This window comes from Schistocerca nitens, chromosome 3, assembly GCF_023898315.1.
Source record: "Schistocerca nitens isolate TAMUIC-IGC-003100 chromosome 3, iqSchNite1.1, whole genome shotgun sequence".
NCBI classification, from domain to species: domain Eukaryota; kingdom Metazoa; phylum Arthropoda; class Insecta; order Orthoptera; family Acrididae; genus Schistocerca; species Schistocerca nitens.
In genome coordinates this window covers 883,041,247-883,067,829 of record NC_064616.1, presented here as the reverse complement: position 1 = coordinate 883,067,829, position 26,583 = coordinate 883,041,247, and the positions used below count along the sequence as shown (strand labels likewise).

At 37.0% G+C, this 26,583-nt stretch overlaps 1 protein-coding gene across 2 annotated transcripts in view; it reads left to right on the top strand.

Moving 5' to 3' along the window:
• LOC126249803 (uncharacterized) overlaps positions 1–18,902 on the top strand; it is a 619,524-nt gene extending 600,622 nt beyond the window's left edge. For both annotated transcript variants that reach the window (XM_049951497.1, XM_049951498.1), the window contains exon 9: positions 18,309–18,902. In XM_049951497.1, coding sequence (XP_049807454.1) covers positions 18,309–18,433 — 125 coding nt within the window. In that variant the 3' untranslated portion in view covers positions 18,434–18,902. The remainder of the gene's footprint in view (positions 1–18,308) is intronic.
• The last annotated feature ends 7,681 nt before the right edge of the window (positions 18,903–26,583 follow it).

The window sequence follows — 26,583 nt, the reverse complement described above, 5'->3', positions numbered from 1 at the left end:
GGCAAGTTATTGAAAATATATGTTCCTGAGTAATACACACCTTTTTGTACAAGACTAAGGGACTTTAAATCCTCATGAAGATTATTCTTATTTCTAGTACTGATTCCATGAATTGAGCTGTTGGTTTGAAAAAGTGATATATTTTTAATGACAAATTTCATTAAGGAATAAATATATTAGGAAGCAGTAGTTAGTATCCCTAGCTCCCTAAACAGGCTTCTGCAGGATTTCTTGAGTTCACACCACATATAACTCTTACTGCACGTTTTTGTGCCCAGAAAACTTTAGTTTGGCTTGATGAATTACTCCAAAAAAAAAAAAAAAAAAATAATCCCATATGACATTATGGAATGAAAGTAAGCATAGTATGCCAGCTTTTTCATTTTTATATCCCCTATGTCTGACACAATTCGCACTGCAAATAGAGATTTGTTAAGACACTTCAGCAGTTCTGTGGTGTGCTCCTCCCAGTTGAATTTATTATCAAGCTGTAATCCCAAGAATTTAACACTATCCACTTCTTGTATCTGCTTGTCATCGTATGTTAGGCATATACTCGTGGGACACCCCTTACAAGTCCTGAACTGCATGTAGTGTGTTTTTTCAAAGTTTAGTGACAAAGAATTGGCTAGGAACCAGTGATTAATGTCCCCAAATATTTTATTAGCTGATCTTTCTAAGGCTACACTTGATTTGCTATTTATTGTAATGTTTGTATCATCAGCAAACAAAAAGAACTTGGGATCTGGTTTTGTTACTGATGAAAGGTCATTGATATACACAAGAAAAGGAAAGGGCCCCAAAATGGAACCTTGTGGGACTGCACATGTAATTAGTTCACAGTTGGATGATGCCTGATAGCTTGATACATGTCTCTTGCCTAATAACACCCTTTGTTTCCTGCCAGAGATATAAGATTTGAACCATTTTGCAGCATTTCCTGTTACACAATGATATTCTAATTTATTCAAAAGGATATTGTGACTTACACAGTCAAATGCCTTTGACAGATCACAAAATATACCAGTTGCCTGCAATTTGTTGTCTAATGAATTAAGCACATTTTCACTGTAAGTGTTGATAGCATTCTCAATATCAGAGCACTTTAAAAATCCAAACTGTGACTTTGACAGTATGTTATTTGAGATAAGATGGTTATGAAGCCAATTGTACATTACTTTTTCTAAAATTTTTGAGAATGCTGGCAACAGTGAAATTGGATGGAAATTTGATGCTGTTTCTTTATCTCCCTTCTTAAACAGTGGCTTAACTTCAGCATATTTCAACCATTCAGGAAATATTCCACTGATAAACAACTGGTTACATAGATAGCTTCATATGTTACTTAGCTCATAATCACATTATTTAATTAACTTTGTTGATATTTCATTATATCCACTAGATGTTTTTGATTTTAAAGATTTTATGATGGACGTTATTTCTGCTGGGGTAGTGAGGGTCAAATTCATATTATGGAAGTTACTTGAAATGTCTGGTCTGAGGTATTCCATAGCAGCATCTACTGAACCTGATAACCCCATCTGTTCAGTAACAGTTATAAAATGTTTGTTAAAAAGTTCTGCAACACTATACACATCTATTACCAATGTATCATTTACTCTTAATGCTATTTGTTCCTCTTCATGTCTGGTTCTACCGGTCTCCTCCTTCACTATATCCCATATTGTCTTTATTTTGTTATCTGATATAACTATCTTTCCTTGTAATATATTTGCTTTGATGTCCGTATTACAGGCTTTAATATTTTGCAGTATTTCTTGTAATGTGCTATAGCATCAACATTGGAACTGTTTCGGACTGACAGATACAGTTTTCTTTTTGATTTACAAGATACCCCTATTCCTTGAGTAATCCATGGCTTCTTTGTAGACTTTGCTCTAATCTTGGTAAGTTTTGGGGGAAAACAGTGTTCGAATAAGGTAAGAATTTTATTAGCAAAAGTGTTATATTTTTCGCTCATGCCATAAGCACTGTAAACATCAGTCCAGTAAATGTCTCTGAGGAATGTCCTAAAATAATCAATTTTTGGCTTATTGATTACCCTCTTGAGCTCAGATTTAACAGATTTAATATCCTGTTCAGTATTAACAATTAACAGAAGGAACTGCATGTCATGGTCTGAGAGGCCATTTACTATTGGTTTTGTAATATAATTTTGTTCATTGGACTTTTCTATAAAGATATTATCAGTGGCTGTTTGTGAGCAATTGGCTACTCTAGTGGGGAACTTTACAGTGGGCATTGAGTTGAATGATAGTGTTACTAACTCAAATAAGTTCTTATTGGGAGAGTCTTTAACGACATCTACATTAAAATCACCAGCAACCACTATTTCTTTGGTTTTGGTTGTTAAATGGGCCAGTACAGCTTCAAGGTGGTTTACGAGCAGATTATAGTTACCTGCAGGTGCTCAATATACACTTAATATTATGAAGGTTTTTTTGTGAAATTCTACATCTGTTTCATGCTTCCATATGCTGTTCTAGGCAAAATTTATGAATGTCTATGTTCTTAAATTTATGACAGTTCCTGATGAATGTGGCAACTCCTCCTTTCTCCATTTCTGATCTACAAAAGTGAGATGCTAAGCTAAACCCTGTAACACTTAACAGTTCTATACCAGTGGTCACATGATGTACAGAGAGGCAGATTATGTCAGCTGGGTTTGAAGACTCTAATTCATCTATGCAGATAGTTAATTCATTAATTTTATTTTTCAGTCCTCGAACATTTTGATGCAATAAAGATAGCTGACATTTCACATTGACTGAGTTAAAATTGGGTAGAGTTAAAATATCTGCTGCCTGTTGAAAATTCTTAACCAATAGCTTTTTATGCTGATGTAATAAGCTAGAATTATGTTTCTTTCTCAAACTGAAGGTTTGTCTCAGTTCTAACCTCTCTTAAAATTTGGTTTCTTTCTGTTCTCCCTACCCTAAAAAAGGGTATTTTCTGAGCCCTATAACCACTGGTATTTTACCACTCATGACAATGCCTCCCCCTTTAACTTTCCTGCTATTTTCCCAGCCAGTTTACCCTTCCCCTTCCTGTTGAGGTGAAGGCCATGCCTAGTATAATCCCACCTATTGAGAGAATCAACAGGAACCACACCAATGTGTGACCCTGCACCCGACATAAGCAGCTGTTCCAGCTGCAAATGCCCACTATGTGGGTATGTCCTTGATTGCATCACATGCCAGCAGAAGTGAGGTAGAGTCAGAATTCAGGAACACAGATTTTTCTTTATATCTTGTAACTAAAATCCACATATCCCCTCTAGGAAATGTTCACCTGTTTTTAAGAAATCTAGATGCATAATTGAGCAGCCTGTCAGAGAAGAAGAAACAGTTAAAAGTTTGATATTTCAATGTTGATCTTTTACAAGACACAGACAAGAACAATTAACTGGAATCATTATATGGGTATTTCAATAAAATTTCAGTGGTTAATTCTCCAACTCTGTGTAGCAAGCTAGTAGGGCTCTGACTGATAATTTTTTTTCCAGTTGTTAGTGGACTATCTGATAATTATGCACAATTTATATAAATAAACGGTAGACCTTATACTCCTAAGGCAGGTTCATGCAAAGCACTGGGCCTCATTAATGAAAACAGGATACAATGTTTTTTTTTATTTTTTATTTAATAAAATTGCAGCCAAATACCCATATACAGTTAATTTGCTTAACATTTTACATTTACCTTTACATTTTACATTTTTGCATATTCATTTATCAATTTCACTCTTTTACTGTACAGTACTATGTGGTAATGTTCACAGGCTTTGTTACACAGTTCACATACACATGTTGTGGTTGGGTCGTGATAAGTTTTGTTTTTGCAAATTAGATGATGAAAGCCATGAATAGAAAGTCTAGTTGCAACATGTCGCAGCTCAAAGCTGGGTGCTGTCCATGAGCAGTTTGTCATTGCTTCGGTGCCGTAGAACTCTGGCCATATTTTTTCTCATTTGTCCTCCATGGTCTTCAGTTGCTTTCTGGAAGCCCTGGTGTGTGGCATCATATATTGAAGTTTGATGTCTTCAATTAGGAATGTCTCTCTCGCTAGCAGGTACACTAGTCTACATCTTGTTGTCTTTGAGAGACCTAGTGCTCTTTTTAGATAAGTCGATTTTACCTTTTCTAGTGTTTCTAGATTTTTTTCTGTCAGGTGGTCCCATATAACCTCCATCCCATAGGCCAGGATTGGCAAGATTTTTTCACTGAATAATTTCATGGCTGTTTCTAGACTGAGTGGGGGGATGTTTTTGACGTCCTGTATTGCTATTATTGCTTGGGCTGCACGTTCTGTTGTACGTTTTGTGAAGCATTTGGCTGTTGGTTGCAATGTCCCCCTAGGTATTTAAAGTCTGATGAGATTTTTATTTTTTGTCCTCTGATGTTGATTTCTGCATTCTTGAGAGTTTTGCCTACTTTTCTGAAAATCACCATTCCTGTCTTTGTTATGTTTATGTGTAGTTTGTGTTCACTGCACCATTTGTCTATTTTCTCAATTATTTTCTGCAGCTTCTGTATATACATATACATATACATCTTCTTCATTTTCTCCAATTCGGAGTACTTCTTCAGTGGCAAGAATGCAAAGTAAAGGGCTCATTGGGTCACCCTGTAAGACTCCGTTCGATTGCAGAATGAGGTTCGAAAAAGAGAGGTTGTCTGATATTATGATTAAGTTGTATTCGAGGATTGACTTGATTATTCTTGGCCATATGCTATCTTCTCCCATTGTGTTTTCCAGTTTTTGGACTATGACATCTCTTTCCAGTAGGTCAAAGGATTTGTTAAAGTCTATGAACACTGTGTAGAATATTTATTTCTTTTGTAGCACTTCATCGATGTTGTTTAGAAGAAGCCTGACTGCCGTAAGTGTTGATCTTCCAGATCTGAAACCCATTTGTCGCTCTGGGAGATGACTGTCCACAGAGGCTTTGATTTTTTGTGTAATTATCTTTGAAAACATCTTGAACTGAGTATTTTTCAGGGCTATGCCTCTGTACTTGTTTGAATCTGTTGGGTCTCCTCTATCTTTGAAGAGAACTTTTATTGTCGAGTGGCTCCATTGTGTTGGAATTCTTCCAAGCTCTAGGCATTTGTTAAATAGTTTGATCCATACGTGTTGGCGGGCCTCTTTTGCATCTTTTATATGTTCATTATATATATTATCAGTTCCTGCTGCTTTCTTGTTCTTCAGTGCTTTTATTACTTCTTCTTCATTTAGAGGTTTCCATACATTGTCTTTTTCCTTAGTTTGATGTTGTTTCTCTTTCTTTGGGGGTGTTTTGATTCCTCGTTTGTTCAGTATCTTACTGAAGCGGTCTTCCCATTCCTTCATGTCTGTGTTTGGTGTATGAGCCAGTTTTCTTGGTCTTGCTGCTGTGTATGGGTCTTTCTCTGCTTCATCCGCTTCTCTTTTTGCCTCTCTTTCTATGTATTCTTTTTTCTTCTCTTCTATTAGTTTTTTGTAGATTCTCCTCTCTTCTGCGTACAGTTTGTCTGTTTCCTCGTCGTGCTGGTTTCTTAATGTGTGGAGTGTTCTTAGAACAGCGTTCCTTTTGCTGTAGCATTCAGCATTGAACCATCTTTTTGCCGTCCTTGTTTTTGGGTTTGTTTGTATCACTGAATTTTTTAGGAGGTCTTCTATTTAGTCTGTTGCTTTTTCAAGGTCTCCTTCCTCCATTAAAGTTTCTATTTGTGTTATTTGTTCTTCCTGCTTTGTTAATTTTTCTATATCTGTTTTTCTTTCTGTGATTTGGTGGGTCTTTCTTGCTGGCGGTGATATGAAGTTATTTATTTTTATCTTCATTGTAATGTGCTTTCATATAGGAGTAATGGAGTCATGCCATATTTGTTGAATATCTACATCTACATCCATACTCCGCAAGCCACCTGACGGTGTGTGGCGGAGGGTACCTTGAGCACCTCTATCGGTTCTCCCTTCTATTCCAGTCTCGTATTGTTCGTGGAAAGAAGGATTGTCGGTATGCCTCTGTGTGGGCTCTAATCTCTCTGATTTTATCATCATGGTCTCTTTGCAAGATATACGTAGGAGGGTGCAATATACTGCTTGACTCTTCGGTGAAGGTATGTTCCCGAAACTTCAACAAAAGCCCATACCGGGCTACTGAGCATCCCTCCTGCAGAGTCTTCCACTGGAGTTTATCTATCAACTCCGTAATGCTTTCGTGATTACTAAATGATCCTGGAATGAAGCACGCTGCTCTCCGTTGGATCTTCTCTATCTCTTCTATCAACCCTATTTGGTACGGATCCTACACTGCTGAGCAGTATTCAAGCAGCGGGCGAACAAGCGTACTGTAACCTACTTCCTTTGTTTTCGGATTGCATTTCCTTAGGATTCTTCCAATGAATCTCAGTCTGTCATCTGCTTTACCGACGATCAACTTTATACGATCATTCCATTTTAAATCACTACTAATGCATACTCCCAGATAATTTATGGCATTAAATGCTTCCAGTTGCTGACCTGCTATATTGTAGCTAAATGATAAGGGATCTTTCTATGTATTCGCAGCGCATAGATTGAGATTCAGTTGCCATTCCCTGCACCATGCGTCAATTTGTTGCAGATCCTCCTGCATTTCAGTACCATTTTCCATTGCTACAACCTCTTGATATACTACAGCATCATCCACAAAAAGCCTCAGTGAACTTCCGATGTCATCCACAAGGTCATCTATGTATATTGTGAATAGCAACGGTCCTACGACACTCCCCTGTGGCACACCTGAAATCACTCTTACTTCGGAAGACTGCGTTCTGTTATCTAGGAACTCTTCAATCCAATCACACAATTGGTCTGATAGTCCGTATGCTCTTACTTTGTTCATTAAACGACTATGGGGAACTGTATTGAATGCCTTGCGGAACTCAAGAAACATGGCATCTACCTGTGGACCCGTGTCTATGGCCCTCTGAATGTCGTGGACGAATAGCACGAGCTGGGTTTCACACGGCCGTCTTTTTTGAAACCCATGCTGATTCCTACAGAGTAGATTTCTGGTTTCCAGAAAAGTCATTATACTCGAACATAATATGTGTTCCAAAATTCTACAACTGATAGACGTTAGAGATATAGGTCTATAGTTCTGCACATCTGTTCGATGTCCCTTCTTGAAAACAGGGATGACCTCTGTCCCTTTCCAATCCTTTGGAACGCTATGCTCTTCTAGAGTCCTACGGTACACCGCTGCAAGAAGGGGGGCAAGTTCCTTCGCGTACTCTGTGTAAAATCGAACTGGTATCTCATCAGGTCCAGCGGCCTTTCCTCTTTTGAGCGATTTTAATTGTTTCTCTATCCCTCTGTCATCTATTTCAATATCTACCATTTTGTCATCTGTGCGACAATCTAGAGAAGGAACTCCTGTGCAGTCTTCCTCTGTGAAACAGCTTTGGAAAAAGACATTTAGTATTTCAGCCTTTAGTCTGTCATCCTCTGTTTCAGTACCATTTTGGTCACAGAGTGTCTGGATATTTTGTTTTGATCCACCTACCGCTTTGACATAAGACCAAAATTTCTTAGGATTTTCTGCCATGTCAGTACATAGAACTTTACTTTCGAATTCATTGAACACCTCTCGCGTAGTTTTTGTTTGTCTGCAATGCTTTGGCTATGTTTATGTTTGCTGTGAAGTTCCCTTTGCTTCCGCAGCAGTTTTCTAACTCAGTTGTTGTACCACGGTGGCTCTTTTCCATCTCTTACAATCTTGCTTGGCACATACTCATCTACCGCATATTGTACGATAGTTTTGAACTTTGTCCACTGATCCTCAACACTATCTGTACTTGAGACAAAACTTTTGTGTTGAGCCGTCAGGTACTCTGAAATCTGCTTTTTGTCACTTTTGCTAAACAGAAAAATCTTCCTACCTTTTTTAATATTTCTATTTATGGCTGAAATCATTGATGCAGTAACCGATTTATGATCACTGATTCCTTGTTCTGCGTCAACTGTTTCAAATAGTTCGGGTCTGTTTGTCACCAGAAGGTCTAATACGTTATCGCCATGAGTCGGTCCTCTGTTTAACTGCTCAAGGTAGTTTTCAGATAAAGCACTTAAAAAAATTTCACTGGATTCTTTGTCCCTGCTACCCATTATGAACGTTTGAGTCTCCCAGTCTATATCCGGAAAATTAAAATCTCCACCCAGAACTATAACATGGTGGGGAAATTTACTCGAAATATTTTCCAAATTATCCTTCAGGTGCTCAGCCACAACACCTGCTGAACCAGGGGGCCTATAGAGACATCCAATTACTATGTCTGAGCCTGCTTTAACCGTGACCTTCACCCAAATTATTTCACATTTCGGATCTCCGTCAATTTCCTTCGATACTATTGCACTTTTTATCACTATAAACATGCCTCCCCCTTCACTGTCCAGCCTGTCTCTGTGGTATACCTTCCAATCTGAGTTTAGGATTTCATTACTATTTATGTCTGGTTTCAGCCAACTTTCTGTCCCTAATACTATGTGGGCATTGTGACCGTTTATTAATGAGAGCAGTTCTGGGACCTTTCTATAGACGCTCCTGCAGTTTACTATTAGCAAATTAATATTGCTATTCCCTGTTGCATTTTGCCTACTCCTACCTTGCCGCATATCAGGAGGTGTCTTGTCGGGCCAAGGGAGGGAATTCTCTAACCTAAAAAACCCACATGTGCACTCCACACGTACTCCGCTACCCTTGTAGCTGCTTCCTGCGAGTAGTGCATGCCTGACCTATTCAGGGGGACCCTACATTTCTCCACCCGATAGTGGAGGTCAATAAATTTGCACCCCAGATCTTCGCAGAATCGTCTGAGCCTCTGGTTTAAGCCTTCTATTCAGCTCCAAACCAGAGGACCGCGATCGGTTCTGCGAACGATACTACAAATAGTTAGCTCAGAAAGGAATACTTCCTTTTATTTCTCCTCTTGTTAATGCGATATCAATGGTGCTTTTCCCATTGTGGCATATGTATGTAGGTATCTGTCTGTCGTTCAGTAGCGTGAAACCATCTTCTTCTAGGGTTTCAATGACTAGTTTTGTTTTATAGTTCTCCATGTCTATTCTGCAGTTGAGATCGCCTGCAATAATGGCGTGTTTGCTGTTGCATTGTTTGATGAGTGTGACTATTTCGTCAATTATTTCTACAGCATTTGTGTGTGGTTTAAAATAGGCTGCAATTATATTTATTTTTGCTGCTTCTACTAGCATACTATTTTCTTGTTTTTTTGGTTGGCGTCAACCAGGGTTTCAGAAGGACAGATATTCCTCCCATGGGTCGTCCTCTTTCTCCCTTCTTTACCATTAGGTGATAATTATAGAAATCTTTATGTTGCCAGTTGCCTTCTATCAGGAAGATTTCTGTTAGAATTGCAAGATCCAAGTTTTGCAGAATGTCTGTTGGTGTTAGGTTAAGAGCACTTTTATTCCCTCTGAATTCCACAAGACTGCTTTTATTTCTTGCTCTTCTGGTTTTCTTCTTAGTTTAGTTGAGCTTTGCTCCCTCTTCCATTGACCATCTTGGGAAACGAAATCGATGTACTTTTATGTTTTCTGGCCAGAATTCTGGTTCTTGTGTGATTTGTAGCTTTTCAAATGGAATGTTTTAAGATTAAGTTAAAAGAAGTGGTCTGGGGTGAGGTATATATGGAAAGAGATGCTGATGTCAAATTCAGTAAATTCCATAGTAAATTTTTGTCAATATTTCCTAGAAAAATTAGTCAGAAAAAAAGCATTAAAGAAAAAAAGGAAACTAAAATCTCATGTAAGAGGAAGAGGAAAATTTATATAAAGGCCAGAATAAGTCAAGATCTGACATTACTTGCATACTACAAAAGTACTGTTATATTTTTGGGAAAGTCATTAAATTTACAGATTGATGCACATCCTGACAGAAATTAATAATACCAATAATAAAATGAAAACTATATGGGATATTGTCAAATGGGAGTCAGGATGGCCTGTCAGTGAACAAAATACTGTAACAATTATATTAAATGACAGTGTTGTGACTGGTAATTCACAAGCTGCAAGTACTTTTAAGAATCATTTTCTAAATGTAACAGTAAAAGTAAGATTAAATAGTTCAGATGAAGTAGTAAGAGAGTAGACTGAAGATGTCATTCCACAAAACCTTAAGCAACTAGAAGTAGCTACAGTAGCTATAGTAGCCTTAAATAAATTAATAAAATTATAAAAATTCTTAGAAACAAAAGCTCTGTGGTGTTGATGGAATTTCAAATATAATTCTGAGAAGTTGTTCCAACTTAATGAATAATGTCTGTAATGATAATGCAATGCATCACTGGCACAGAGAATTTTTCTAGACAGGACAAAATATGTAATTGCTAAGTCTCTTAATAAGAAAAGTGACAGATAATAAATAAATATTGCCCAGTTTTCTTACTGAAATATTTTCCCGGAATATTTAAGAAAGTAATGTACTTCAGAGCTGTCTCACATTTAAGTAGAAACAATGTACTTAACATATCACAGTTTGGAATCCATAATGATTACTCAGCTGAGAATTCCGTTTATACTTTCACTCACCATATATTACAAGCCTTAAATAATACAGTGTCACCAGTTGATATTTTTTGTGATCTTTCAAGGCATTTGATTGTGTAGATCATGTTACTCTATTAGAATAGCTCATGTTTTATGGAATTTATGAATTTACGCACAACTGGTTTGAATCATACATAACAAACAGAATGCGAAAAGTTGTGCTGAATAATTTAAACAATGTTGAATGGTGGTAAAATTTTAGTGACACGGGAGAAATGACAAAGGGAGTCCCACAGGATTCAATTTCAGGTCCACTCCTATTACTTAAATATGTGAATGATCATCCACTCAACATTCATCAAGTAGATCTGGTACTTTTTGAAGATGATCCTAGTGTTACAATAAATTCCATTGAAATTGAAGCTTTCAGTATGTAGTGCTCTGTAGAAGAATATTGAAGATTAGATGGGTAGATCACATAACTAATGAGGAGGTACTGAATAGAACTGAGGAGACAATCAATTTGTGGAACAATTTGACCAAAAGAAGGGATCAGTTGATAGAACACATTTTGAGACATCAAGGGATCACCATGTTAGGTTAGTATTGGAGGGAAATGTGTATGGGGGGGGGGGGGGTAGAAATCATAGAGGGAGACCAAGATATGATAACAGTAAGCAGATCCATAAGGATGTAGGTTGCAGTAGTTATTCAGAGATGAAGAGTCTCACACAGGATAGAGTGGCATGGAGACCTGCATCAAAACAATCTTTGGACTAAAGACCACAACACAGATGGATATCAACAGAAGAGATTGTTAATGATGTTTTACAGAGAGTTATTAAGTGGTTCTCTGAAAATGGACTCTCCCTGAATTTTGAGAAAATACACTATATTCAATTCTGTTCAACAAATGGTCATACCAACAACTGATGTAGCACATGAACAGGAATCTGTAGAGAGAATAGAATGCTCCAAATTTTTGGATGTACGTCTTGATGAAAACTTGACCTGAGCGAAGAATGTTACTGAACTTCTCCGACAATTAAGTTCAGATACTTTTGCTCTTCATGTAACTGCTAGTCTTGTAAACAAATGAATCAACCTTCTGACATATTTTGCCTATTTCCACTCAGTAGTGTGTTATGGAATAATTTTCTGAGGTAACTCATCACTTAGAAAGAAAGTACTGATTGCACAAACGTGTGCAGTAAGAATAATATGAGATTTTCATCTCTTCAAGGAGCTGGGCATTTTAATGTGCCATTACAATACACACATGTACTAACAAAATTTGTCATAAGTAACTGGTCCCAATTTGATAAGAATAATGATATTCATATCTTCAACACAGGAGAATATAAATGAGCTTCATTACCCAATATTAAAGCTGTCAGTGTCTCAGAAAGGAGTGCAATATGCAGCAACAAAGTTTTGGTCATTTTACCAATACCATAAAATGTCTGACAGGTTGCACAGCAAGTTTTAAACCTAACCCAAAATCAGTTCCCCTGGACATCTCCTTCTAGCCCATAAATGAATTTCTATTTAAAAATTTGGAGCCTGTTGGAAAAATAACGTAAAATACCAAATAGTTTTGAAGTGTAGAGGCATAATGATCACTAAAAAATAATGTCTTCATTAATGTTAACACTAATCATGAATCATGAATATCTGTTAACTGACTCGCTTGAAACCAGTTTGATAAAAAGAGTCATTCAAGTGATCTACAGAGCATGTTATTAACTAACTGTTATTTTATTGAAACTAGCTCGTAATCTGAAACACTGAATTATGTACTGCTGATTTCATGGACATTTTACCTGCAGCTGTAATCAAAATACTGGTATCATACAAAAATAAAATCTTGTGTCTTTTTTTTTTTTTCTTTGTTTTGATGTAGTCATTCACATCACCACTGGAAACAAGAAAAAACACAGTTACAAAATATAATCATTGCAATCAATCATTACCTATATCTACAAAGACTGCCTTGCACGAAAGAAATGAGACAGTTCACATTGTTAAGCAACTATTTGTCATGGCATGTTGGCATATGACTACTTTCATTTCCTTGAATTGTCTCCTGTGACAAGTTTCATCAAAATCAATCAGTTGAGTAGCAGTTGATGAGCAGTTTACTACAGACATGTTCCTGTGCTCCACTAGAATGCAAAAATAACAAAACACTGTGCAGTCCCACAGAAAACAAAAAAAATATTTAGGTAGATTTATGTGAATTCGAACTCCTCCTTTGAAGTGCACAACTATTAATTTAACATATTTAATAAGCATGAAAATTGCAGCATAAGACTCTTTCTTTCATTAGTTTCCTCATTTCGGAGGCTGTTGTTGTCTAGCAACCGTATATTCAGTTAATGAAAGGCCACTCCAATTTCTGATACATGCATTATTTAAGTCCTTGACCTGTTCTGGCATTCACATTCAGGCCATTTTTACATGGATCTGAAACTGCCAATGTTAATGCAAAATATGATGGATACATAAATATTTTGCATAGCATGAGTTGAAAGACAAAGCTCACACTTGTACAGTATACATACATGAAGACTACATAATTTACACTGGGCTGTTGTGAAACAACATAAAATAAAAAGAAGTAAAAGTCTGGTGGATTTAAAAGTTATGTGCCCAACTATATCATGAGAAGAACAGTTGTTTCATTATCATGAAAACTAAACAATTCAGTACATTAAAAGTATTGACATGCTTTAGCTTGAAAAAGAGTAATATTCTCACACATTCAAAATTTCAGTCTGCACACTTAGCCAATAACTAGCTCAAAATAATTCTTAGATTTAATAAAAATCGAAAATAGTTGCTGTTATGTCCACTAGCATAACTGAGTAAAAGTTAACACAGGGAACTGCAAAGGGCATTAGCGTGTCTTGGACACAATGTGAACTACTTACAGGAATGTGTTACTAACATCTAGGTGCAATATAGGTGCAGCGACAAACTTGCTGAGTATCTTTAGATGAAGTTGTCAGTAATGGGGTGGTATATGTCAATGAATATGGATTTTTAGTGTGATGGTTCTTGGAAATTGCCACCCCTTACAGACATAATCACAAACATGACAAATCCGTGTGTGTAAAACCATCAGACTTTTACTTTTTTATCATTTGATGTTGCTTCACAGCTGCACAATGTATTTTACATAATCTTTCAGTACTTATTCTGTACATGTTTAAGCTTCATTTCTTATCTCTTTTTTATGTAAAATATTTATTTTATCCATCATGTGATGCATTAACAATGGTAGTTTCAGACAACTGGAAAATGGTATGGATGTGAGGGCTGAAAATGGTCATGGAGTAAAATAAACTACATGTCAGCAACTGGAGTGGCCTTTGATTGAAAATTTTTCATTTCATTTTATTATCTTCCTGTATATCATTTACATGATGTAGGAATTGTCACAACAAAGTTATCATACTAGTACAAGTACTACAGACATAATAATGGAATATCACTTTCAAGGCATTTTTTAAAAGTACAAATTTAGACATATAAATTAAAATTTTTGGCAATAAATTTACACACAATCAAAGTACTCATCTACGTAATAGAAAGTTTTGCTTAAAAAGGTAATTTTTAAGCTCAGTCTTAAATTTTACTTCATCTATTATTGCCTTCATGTACACTGGCAGAGCATTGTAGAGTTTTATTCCAAAATAACTTACATGCTTTTGGGTTTGTGTTGTCCTTACCCTTTCTACATACAAATTCTTACGAGTTCTAGTATTATAATTATGGCAGTCCTCATTTGTACGTAGATTTTTCATATGTGCTCTTGTACACAGAATGCTTTTAAAAATATACAGTGATGGTATTGTGAGTATTTGCAGTTCTTTGAAAAGGGGCCTGCAATGAGTTCTTGGAGAGTTATGTGTTATCATTCGTATAGCTCTTTGCTGAAATTTGAAGATATTTGTTAAGCTTGATTTAGTTTTACCCCAGAACACTATGCCGTAAGACACAATAGACTGAAAGTAAGCAAAATACACTAGTCTAATACAGTCTGTGCTGCATACTCTAGATAATATCCTCAATGCAAAACATGCCGTATTGAGCCTTTGGGATAAGTACTTGAGATGGTCTTTCCAGCTTAAGTTTTGATCAATGTGCATGCCCAAAAACTTTGTGGATTGTACACTCTCTATCTTCTTATCCATTAGTTTTAACTGGAGGTCCATATCTTGAGTTGCTTTGCCATACTGTATATAATTTGTTTTACTTAGATTAAGTGTTAACTCTGCTGTGTTGGCAGAAGAGCCAACACCGTGTTGCTAGAGGAGGCCAAAATGCACACGTTTAATTACACGCAGACTGGCGTGAGGTCTGGAACAGGTCAGAGAAATAAGACTAGCAAAACAGTAGGTAAACTGGTAGAATACTTAACTTTAATCCACAATTGGTGAACATCTCTCTTGACTTTACATAATTTCCATTTCAATATAATGGCACCTTGCTAAGTCGTAGCAAATGACGTAGCTGAAGGCTATGCTAACTATCGTCTCGGCAAATGAGAGCGTAATTTGTCAGTGAACCATTGCTATGAACGTCGGCTGTACAACTGGGGCGAGTGCCAGGACGTCTCTCTAGACCTGCCGTGTGGTGGCGCTCGGTCTGCAATCACTAACAGTGGCGACACGCGGGTCCGACGTATACTAACGGACCGCGGCCGATTTAAAGGCTACCACCTAGCAAGTGTGGTGTCTGGCGGTGACACCACAAACTCATTAGCATTAAACCAATGTTGAATATATTTCAGGACTATTTCAGTTGTGGTGGTTAATGATTTTTTATCATCACTTATAATTACACAAGTGTCATCTGAAAACAACATTATTTTGGTAGAAATATTAGGATTTTTTAAATCATTTATATAAAGTAAGAATAATAAGGGACCAAGAACACTGCCCTGTGGGACACCTATTTCCAATTTCTTTGCATCTGAGACCCACTTGATTTTCTGATTTTTATGTTCTGCGATGATTTCTACTACCTGAGTTCTATCTTGAAGGTAAGATTCAAAACACTGCTTCACAACTCCCCTTACACCTATTGCCTCCATCTTGTTTAACAGAATTTTGTGATTTACTGTATCAAAAGCTTTAGATAAATCTAAGTTAATTCCCACTACACATTTTTTAGTGTCGAGACTCCTGACAATCTCTTTGGTATAGGCATGGATAGCTGATTCTCTGCTGTGGCCCGAGCGAAAGCCATGTTGATTGCTGTTTAGAAGTTTGTGAGCATCTAAGTAACTTATGAGTCTGGTTTTCATTAATTTCTCTAGAATTTTTGAAAATGATTGGAGAAGGGATATTGGTCTATAATTTTCTACTTTGTATGGATCTCCTTTTTTAAACAGAGGTCTAACCTTAGAGATTTTCAACCTCTCGGGAAACACACCTTCGCTCAAAGACAAATTGGCAATATGTGCCAGGGGCTTTATAATTTGTTGGGCAACTTTTTTTATTATTGACACAGGCACTTCATCCACACCTGCAGACATTTTTGATTTTAGACTCTTTATCACCTTTAATATTTCATTATCATTTGTGGGAGTTAACAACATACTACTGTCTACTTTTGGGGCTGTTAATTTCTCATGTTTAGTAAAGTTTTTACTTAATGACACTGGTACACTTAAAAAGTAATTATTAATGTAATTTGCCAGTGTCATCTTTTAATTCAATCTTTTCACTATTTTTGAGTACTGTTTCCTGATCCTTGAGGCCCTTACCTGTTTCCCTTTTCACAATTTCCCAAATAGTTTTTGATTTATTGCCTGATTTTCTTATTAATTTATCATTACTTAGTAATTTTGCTTTTGTAATTACTTTTCTATATATTTTTTTGTAATTTGTTATTGATTTATTGCCTGATTTTCTTATTAATTTATCATTACTTAGTAATTTTGCTTTTGTAATTACTTTTCTATATATTTTTATGTAATTTGTTACATATTCTTTAAACTTGGGGTCAGTCCAACTTTTCAGTCTATAGTTAAGCATTTTCATGGTCCTGGAGGAATTTCTAATACCTGTTGTGATCCAGGAGTTAGCATGCGTATGCCCATGTGTGTTTGTTTTGACAAGTTTCTTAGGAAAACACATTTCAAAATTCAACATAAACAGGGAAGAACAAACATTATATGCAGTGTTTGTGCTAGTTTGTAACAGTACTTCTGCCCATGATTGGTTAGTCAGTGTATTTATGAAGTGACTGCAACTATTTGTGGAGAAGGTTCTTTTGTACATTTGGTATGAACTATTTTTGGTCACAGGGGCTGTGGGAAATTTAAGGATAAGTGCATTGTGATCAGATATTCCTGACTATCTATGCAGTATATATGTTTCAATCAATATTATTAGTGAAAAAAGTGACAAACAGGAATATGGAAATCCATGATTACAATACAAGACAAAAATCAGACTTTCATGTGGTGAGCAGACGATTGAATCTAACAACAAATACCCCATTCATTAAGGGAGCAATATTTTATAATTCTCTGCCAAACAACCTGAAAAAGCTTTCTGGTAGAATTTTTAAAAACGAGTTAAAAAAATGGCTTGTATTGAAGTGCCCATACAGTATGGTGCTGACATGATTTGACCTCAGGAAGGCTATATTAAATATATTTAAATGATATTTTACTTAGTAGCATATAATCTATTTATATTGTGTATCAATAATCTAAATGTAATTATTATAACATTGCCCATGCATGTTAAATACATGTTTCGAGCTGTAAGATAAATAAATAAATAAATAAATAAATAGGTCAACATCATTTGTGTCAGACTGCATACATGGCATTTCTCCAATGGGGTGCAGCAAAAAGGTCTGTAGTAAACTGCACATCCACTGTCACCAACATGACTGATTTTGATTCCTGACATTTTCCTTACATATTGAATATTCTATGAGGTTTTTGGATTGCAAGCAGATCATGTTGACTTCTTGCCTCAATATTTTGGCTGGCAACCATTCAGCCATTTTCAGGTGAGTGTCTGCCACTGGAGACTGCTAGTTCAAGGTGTTGGCTACATAGCAAAAATTGGTGCGGATACGCATGTGCATTGGCTGCCATCACTGGAGTGTCCTCTATCAAAACTGGACAAGCCTTGGGACCTAGTGATCTCTTTAATTTCTTCTGAGAGAAAACAGTTTATTCATAATGACATGTGTGGCAACATCTGGCATTTGTTTTTAGCACTCCAAGCACACGTTCTGACAGAGAGCCTGCATACCACAGATGGAACGGTATTTGCAGAGGGCGTGGATTTTGATTGAAGATGCTCCTGTGATGACTGCCAATGTGCATGTGTCTCCATGCCAATTTTTGCTATATAGCTAACACCGTGAAGTAGCAGTCTCCAGTGGTAGACACTTGCCTGAAGATGGCTGGATGGTTGCCAGCCAAAATATTGTGGTAAGAAGTCAACATGATGTGGCTGTAATCCTGAAACCTCATAGAATGACTTATTTTGATGATATTATCACAGCAAAAGGATGCAGGTCTATGTCATAAAAGAGTCATACACTAATACATTGTGCTAAATATTTCCTCAGTAATGTAAGAAGTCTTGTTTCTTTGATATCTTGGTAATAAACTTATTTACAGATTATCTCTGAATAAAAGATTTAATTACTAAATAATTAGTAAAATTTTAATATCCAGTTTTTCTTATCATTGTCTATAACCTTATTTATTTTCAGGTTTTGCTTCTGGACCTATAGTGCTGAGATTTCATAGTGATGATGTTACAGAGCCTGAAAAAGAAACGGGATTTCACATTACTTACAAGCAACTAGGAACAGGTTGCATGCGGTCCCTAAGATAAACATTCTGCTCAACAATTACCAAGAAAATTTATGTATTTATTTATTGTATTTATATAAGAGTAAGGTGTATTGAAAATCTCTAACAAAACCCACAGAGCAGATACTCATCAAAGTGATAGTTAACTAGATGTTATAAATGAGAGTCATACTTCAGAAACACTAAAGGCCTATACTTTGACCCATAACATCAGACGAAAATAACAAAAAAATGATGAATTACACTGTCTAATGCAGTGTATGTGATTTCCTTGCTGCCAATCATTAGAATTCATTAAATTGCAAGCTAAACTTACGATGATGAACCAGAATTGTTATCAAAACATAACAAGCTATCATATAGCTGTACTCTACTAGAGATGACTGCTATTTTTGTCAAATATTTCAAACATTAAGGTACAGCTGGATTATGAGATTCATGGTTGTATGGTGCAGCGGTGCTGAAGGTCAAATAAAGAGAGACTTTATGAAGTATTCTTATTAAGCCGCATAACCCATCAACAGCTTCACAAAAATGTCATATTCACCTGGTAATCACTGCTCCTTCCAGTATCCTGCACTTGGAAATTTACACACCAAAAGCTCATTCTGCTGATTCTTAACTTGTCGATAATGTATGTTGTTACCTTAGGGCTCACAAGATTACAGTTATCAGCAGAGATAATGTATAATTGAATATTTTGTGTTCTTTAGTTGGTTACCAACTGCGTAAGATTCCATTATTTTTCTGGTGTAACCACAAGCACTGGAACAAAGATGAAGAACGCAAGAGAAGAGAAGGCTGTGAAACGACATTGGCCAATAGTGCGCTGACCAGGACGTCACCACAATTGGAGCAGCATCTAACCAAGGTGAATATAAGCGCCACTCCTGCCAGCCTTGGCCGGATATTAGTGGACAGTATTAGCACGGCCTAGCAAAGAGTGCTACAGTATCAGTTATTAGTAATCCGCACCCATTGCTTGTTTGGACATTGTCTATGGCAAGGAGCATTACTGTTTGCACATTGCCTATCACTTGCAATACTTGTTCTAACTACAAAGTTAAGTATTGTCAATCTGCTTTATTGAGATAAAACTATTTATGTTATTTGCTTGAATTGTTGTATAGCATTCCGAGAACATAGCATACATTTAGGCACCCTATACAAGACGAGTGGACAGGACTCCACAATTATGTAGTTCAAAATACAAAGTAGAGCTCGATGAAGAGGTAATCATAATATCTGGCAATGGAATAAATAGTAGTATCACACTGAATGAACCATGCTCACACAAACATCTTGCAGTTCCCTGTTACAAGCTGCAAAGACATTATAGCTAGGAGACGACTAACATATGCACAGAAGATATAACAACTAGAAAGTAATTTTTTCAAGATGAAAGGAAAGGTAAGATGTACAGTTGACATGAGCGTGGGACAGATGTTTTAAATATTGACTCATTAGACAATTATATTAATAATAAACTGTAATAATCAAAATAAAATTATAAGAATTTCAATGAATAAAATTTGGCATCTTCAAATGAAAAAAATACACATATAATTGAGACAAAGATTGAAAAAAATACACATATAATTGAGACAAAGATTGATGAAGAAGATATAAAAGAAAAAAATTAAATGAGGAGGGGAATATCAAGGAAAAAAAAATGGAAAAGAGAGAGAGGTGTTATTTCTAAATAGGAATGAAAGAAGACTCTGAAAAAGAATGAAGGATACGTGAAGTGAGAGAGAAGGGATGGAAAGAGGCAGCAGTAGTAGCATAACTCATGACCAGTTACAAAAATACAGATGTTGAGGAAAGAGATGAGGGAAATACAAATAACATTCAGGTTCCTGCAGCTATATTCTACAGTATCTTCAGCAATTAGTCACTGAGCACTGATTAGTCATGGCCATTACAATATGAAATGCCACATAAAGCTTGCAAGACTAGTTAGTTGGTTTCGTGCTGCGTAGAGCATATTCATGATCAGCCTTGAAATGTGGAACATATCTGTTGAACAAAAGACTGCATAAACAATCAAAAACAATAATTATATGGTTAAAATGTGCTCATTTCCAGGTTTGTAATTGCCTACTTATTTCTATTCAAGAATTCCTCTATGGTACAAAAGGAGTTGTTAAGGATAAACAACTATCATCTATATCTGAAGACTTTTCTGCTTTATGTCATGCATTTTATTTCTATGGGGTGAAACTCAAAGAGTTTTGTAGCTAATATAAAGTTCTTGAGTTTTCAGCCAAGTGAATTCATCAGAATGGTGAGGTTTTGATGCTTGTCACTCCCATTATCTTCTGGTAAAGTGTCAAAACAGCATCTGGGTCATCTTTTTGTAGGCAATGTCCCAGGACAATCCGTTCCTTTCCAGTGTCATAGAGTGGGTGAGAGTAAAGAGAGGACCTGCAATTAAGCCTCACCATGGTCAGTTAAGGTCCACCAATGTATGTTGTCTGTATGTCTCTGACTGATCATGCGTATGTCTCTGACTGACCATGCCAACCTATGGCACTGGGAGGGGAAGTATTGCCTTAAGGTATGTCTCTGACTGACCATGTCAACCTATGGCACTGGGAGGGGAAGTATTGCCCTAAGGCAAGACCCACAAAACATTTCAACACTTTGCCAGAAGATGATGGAAGTAACATCGAATCACTCTGATGAACTCACAGGACAAGAAATCCAAGAACTTTATACCAGTTCAACATGTTGGTAAAGATAATGGGGTCATATCAGTTTTATAACTGTGTATTTCACTCCATTTTTTGCCAAAGTTAGATTTGCTAGAGGGAATTGCACATAATTTTTATGGCTAGAGGGAATTGCACATAATTTTTTATGGAATCTACCTCAATTGGTGAAAACGGAACCCTTACAGGATTACTTTGTTGTCCGTCAGTTTGTCAAGACCCATTTTTCTCAGGAATGAGTGCCAGGTATCAAGTTGGAACTTTTGTCAAATAGTCAGGCTTATAGTCTCTTAGCAGTGTAAAAAATTTAAGCTTGTGCAGTCAAAAGATATGACCATTTATTTCACATATTTTGATAGTTGAAAACTCACTCATCAAAATCTATAGATGAAATATCTATATGCATAGTTAGTGTGTGCAGAACCCTCAGAATGCAAGTCCTATTTGCCTGCACTGTTCCAGTTTTTCCTTCTAATTGCACACCTCTTTCTTGCACTCATTCTGTGTTTCATGACCAGCATAACTAGCACTTCTGCAATGCAGTATGTAAGTGGAGTGGGAAAAGCCATTTAGTCATTGTATGCAATAGCCAACAAGCGCAGGAAATCTCAGAAGATTCATCCAGAAAAATGGACATTAATACACCAGGAGACAAATATTATTCAGCTCCAAATAAACCCTATAAAATATCAATGAACCTAGTTATAAACCAGCACTCAATAAGTTCATTAGTAAACACCAGTGCTGCAGTGACTTTAATCAATTTAGAAACTGGTCACTGAATTAGCCTGCCACCATTATCCATTGTTGGGTGCCATATAACACACAGAGCATTCTAATCATGGGCAGTTCCACTGCTCAGGTGAAACGCAAGCAAGTGACTGATGAAATGCTTGTTCTGGTAATGATTCAAAATGGAGTAGCAAATATTTTTGGTCTCAGCAGTTACAGCTTTTGATTCACTATACAGAATGCAGTAAGCTTAATGAATCAGAATAGTCCATTAAATGACCTATAACACTTATGTAAGGAATTAGAGCTGCTATTCCCACAATTATGTAAATTGAAGGAAGAGAGCACAGAAAGGAAAGCAAAGGGAATGAATTAACAACATCAGTTGCATTGAGACTGTGTGTTGAATGAGCGATGATGAATGAAAATGTGTGCAAGACCAGGACTTGAACCAAGGATCTCCTGCTTAGTAGACAGTTGCATTAACCACTGCAGCACCTGAACACAGTTAATTGCAAATGTGCAGACTATCTCAGAATGCTCCCTGACCGACCTACATTTCCACCTAGAGCAACCTATATACTGTCCCCATCCATGGCCACTGTGCTCACTAATTTTAGATTCTTGCTGGAGGTCAAACATAAATGTGCATCTGCACTGAAGTTTGCAGATTCATTGCCCATTGAGAAGAATCAATTATGTGAATGAGTGCTGTCTGTTCTTTCAGACACAGATGAGCATGGAGGACATGGATGGAATCTGCATATAGGTGGTGCTGGGTGGGAGAACGAGTCAGCCGGTGTGCTGAGACAGTCTGTGTATTTGTGATAAACTCTGTGTCTGCGTGGCACAGTGGTTAACACAACTGCCTAGTAAGCAGGAGATCTCAGGTTCGACCCCTGGTCCAGCACACATTTTCACTCATCACCACCAATACCACTCCTGATGCAGCTGATGTCATTAATTCCTTCCCTTTTCTTTCCTTTCTCCCTCCTCCCCCTTCAGTTTACATAATATGTATCACAGCTGTGGATCCTGCATGTTGTCTGTTCTGTCACACATATCTGAAAGAACAGATGCCTTGCATTCAAATAAATATTCCCACAGTGCCTAGAATAAGCTAATACTTTCACAGTGCATATCACTCTAAAACCTGCAGTAACACCCAAGCTCTGTAGGATGTGCCCAGTGCCTATTGCAGTAATAAAATAAACAAAGAACAATGACATTTTGTACAAAGTTTGGAGGCCACTGAACTTATGCAATCAAGAAACTGGTCAAAACTAATTGTAGTAATACAAAAAATCAAGCTCATCACTAAGATTTTACTTAACCCAGTTAACTGGCAAAGAGATGATTAAAGTCATTCTGATAAAGATTTAAAAAGGATAAACTTCAAAGCATCTGATAAGCCTCATTGGCTTACACGTAGAGGTCCCCAGCAATGGGACTGACATTTTTTAAATGATTTGCACTCTGATGTAGGTTAAGGTTCCAAGTTTCATATTGTGTAGCTATTCACTATGGTGGGCCATCGTTTGTGAGTAATCAACCAAAAAAATAAACAAATAAATCAGATTTTTGCCTCACCCACTTGAACGTTTCAAGGATGCAAATAACGAATTGATGACACACTGTAACTGTCAAGGTACAGGATTCACGCACTAGGAATCGTGGGTTCATATCTAGCCGCTTGCTATAATTTTTTAAAATCTTCATCGAAATGATTTTAATCATTATTTTTATTCAGTTGATTGGGTTAGCCAGTACGGCAGATCAGTGTGTTCAGTCAGAGGGCTGGCTGCCTTCTGCAATAAAAGAAGCTGAGTGAAGTATTCAATGATCAGCTTTAACAAGTGTCATATGACGTCCTCCCAGACCAAATGCCTGGATTCTAGAAAAAAGAAAAAGGGAGAGAAAACAGTGTATGACTCACATGCAAGAGGTCATTGGTTTGTATCTTGTCAGTTGCTTTAAACTTTTTATCTTTTAAATCTTCATTGAAATGATTTTAATTGTTATTTTTATTCAATTAATTGGGTTAGTTGTATCTTTTTTTATAACTATTCCTTTGTCACATCATTTTAATCAACATATTAATTTCCTCAAATTGTTCTCATTTTTTTCTTCCTATCACGCTTTTACCACTTGTAAACTTTGTGCATGTGGTTTTAATTATTTTTATGTATTAACTTTGATCTAATTTCTTCCATTTTATCATTCTATATTTTTGTCTATGTTACTGTGTTCATTATTCCCGTTCCTCATTTTCCTTGAATTTCATTTTATTTATAATCTGTTCTTACAATGAAATCTCCATCTGCTTTACTTTACCCATAGTGGAATGATTATTAATGTTTTAAATGTTTTTATGACATTAACCATAGAAAAAATGTACAGCTTGTAATGAAAAATACTTCTGACACAACTGCACAGCTAATGCAAATATATTTTTTCCTCATTTGTTTTTTAGCCAATACATCAGCAGTTTCAAATGTTTTGATATTATGGCCAGATAAATAATAAAACATACATGCACAAAGTTCTCAAGAGGAAAGAGCAGGGTATGAAGAAAAAATGAGAGCAATTTGAAAAAAATTATGTTGATTAAAGTTGTGTGATGAAGGAACACAAATTAAAAATATATTTAACCCAGTTAATTGAAAAAAAAAGATGGAAGTCATTTTGATAAAATTTTAAAATGAAAAATTTTGAAATACCTGAAGAGATTCGAAATCACAACCTCTTGCACATGAGGCCAGTTAATTAACAGTTACACCCCAAAACCAGTATGATTTGAGTCACTTTATAAAAAGAAGAGAGATTCATGTCAAATTCGAAATTTTTTTTGTCAGTGTCACGTGCTTAGTGAAGATGGCCCACCCATGTGGACAAGCACATCAAAGCTATTGTAAACCTTTTGGCAGCCAGAAACCTGAAGGACCCCCAGTATTTTTTGGGCAAGATTTCCTGTTATGTCAAGTTCATCCCTCAGGCCACACACATCTGCCATCCTCTTAACCGGTGTCACCAAAATCTCATCAAATTTGCACGGTCTGCAGATTGGAAATGACCTTTCCAGTCCCTCAAGCAGTATTTGTGCTCTGATCCATTTGTATTCTTTTATGCTGAGTAAACCATTAACTATGGCTGCTGTCACATTCCATTGTAGCGTAGGTGTTATCCTGTTGCATCAGAACTCAGATGTCATCGAGTAGTCCATCACCTGTCCTTTGAACATTCATTCAGTGGTGCAGTATTGAATACACTTTCAGTGGTGCAATGTGATTATTCACAGATACAAAAGGAGGCACTGACTATCATCTGCATTAAAAAGGCTCATGTTTTTTTTTTTTTATGTAGAGTGAAGTTTCCATGCATCACTGACTACAGGCTGTTGGTTTCCTTGTGAAGACCTCATTACAACCAACTAGATAGGACTGCCCACCAGTTGCAGAGGTGGGTGCTCATTATCAGTGATTACTGCTATGACATTTGGTACCAGCCCACCGCCCAGCATGTTAATGCAGCTGCACTGTCGTGGTTGCCATGGGACCAGATTTGGAATTTGACCAACAGGAGATCTCATTTTCTCATTGGGTGATACCTTACAGCAGAAATTATTTGATTTTCCTTTGGCAATGCAGGACGTCACTGTGGCCACAGCTGTCAACCCATTTTTTGAAAACATCATTTCAACAGTCCAGATGAGATAATCCGAGTGCACACCTTCAGGAGCTGAGTCAGTGTGGCATACGTTTCTCCTCTTATGCGACCACCTCATAGTGGTTCTAGGGGTCCTCATACTAAGCACAGTGGAGCAAAGCTGTTGAATGGACATCTCTCCAATGTTGCGTCCTTGCCTACTCCAGGTGCTACATGTCTCACACAGGGATATATCTCGTACAAAGGTTTTGCCATTGTTTCACATCTACTGGCTGGCAGTGGATTGTGATACTGAACATTTGTGTGGGCTTGTGTGGCCTGTGCACAGAGCCACACTGAGCTTCTGAGTCAATCTTTCCCTTGGCCAGTCCTGGTCAGCATCGGGACAGGGTGCACATCAACTTTGTGGGTTGTTGGTGGAGGATGAGTTGTCCTATTTCCCATACGTTGCCAAACTGTCTTCCATGACATCAACAGCTGTTACTTGTGCATTGTCCATAATTTTTGCTATCGATGTCCTTCTGCCCCCTCCCCCCCCCCCCCCCCCCACAGACCACCATATCCAACAATAGTCAAAAAATTTTTTCACTGGAATTTGAAGATTTCTGCATTTGTAGCAGTAGTCAGCATCTGACTACAGCCCCATTTCACACAGCTTCTAACTCTGAGGAGAAGCACTTGGTACAACAATCAAGACTCAACAGAAAAAATGTGTGTCTGCCTGTACAATACACTGACTAGTTTTCTAGACACATACCGGGTGACACCAGTTAATAGGCACAGTCTGGCAGGAAGTATATGTGGGCACCAGCTGCGGGGTCTTTTGCATTTGTTACACTCCAAATTGCATGCCCTGGATCATCAATGCCTACCACACTCTCCTCTTGGGGCTGCCGTACAGAACCAGTCTTTCAGACAGCAGCAGCAGAAAAGGTGGCTGCTGGGTGTAGTAGTGGGCCACGAAGGTTGGTATTTGTTTGTTGTGGATGTCAGTCAGGAGCAGCTGACCCAGCATTCCAGTCAGTGGCATCAGTGATCTGTTGAACCTGCTGTGCTGCTG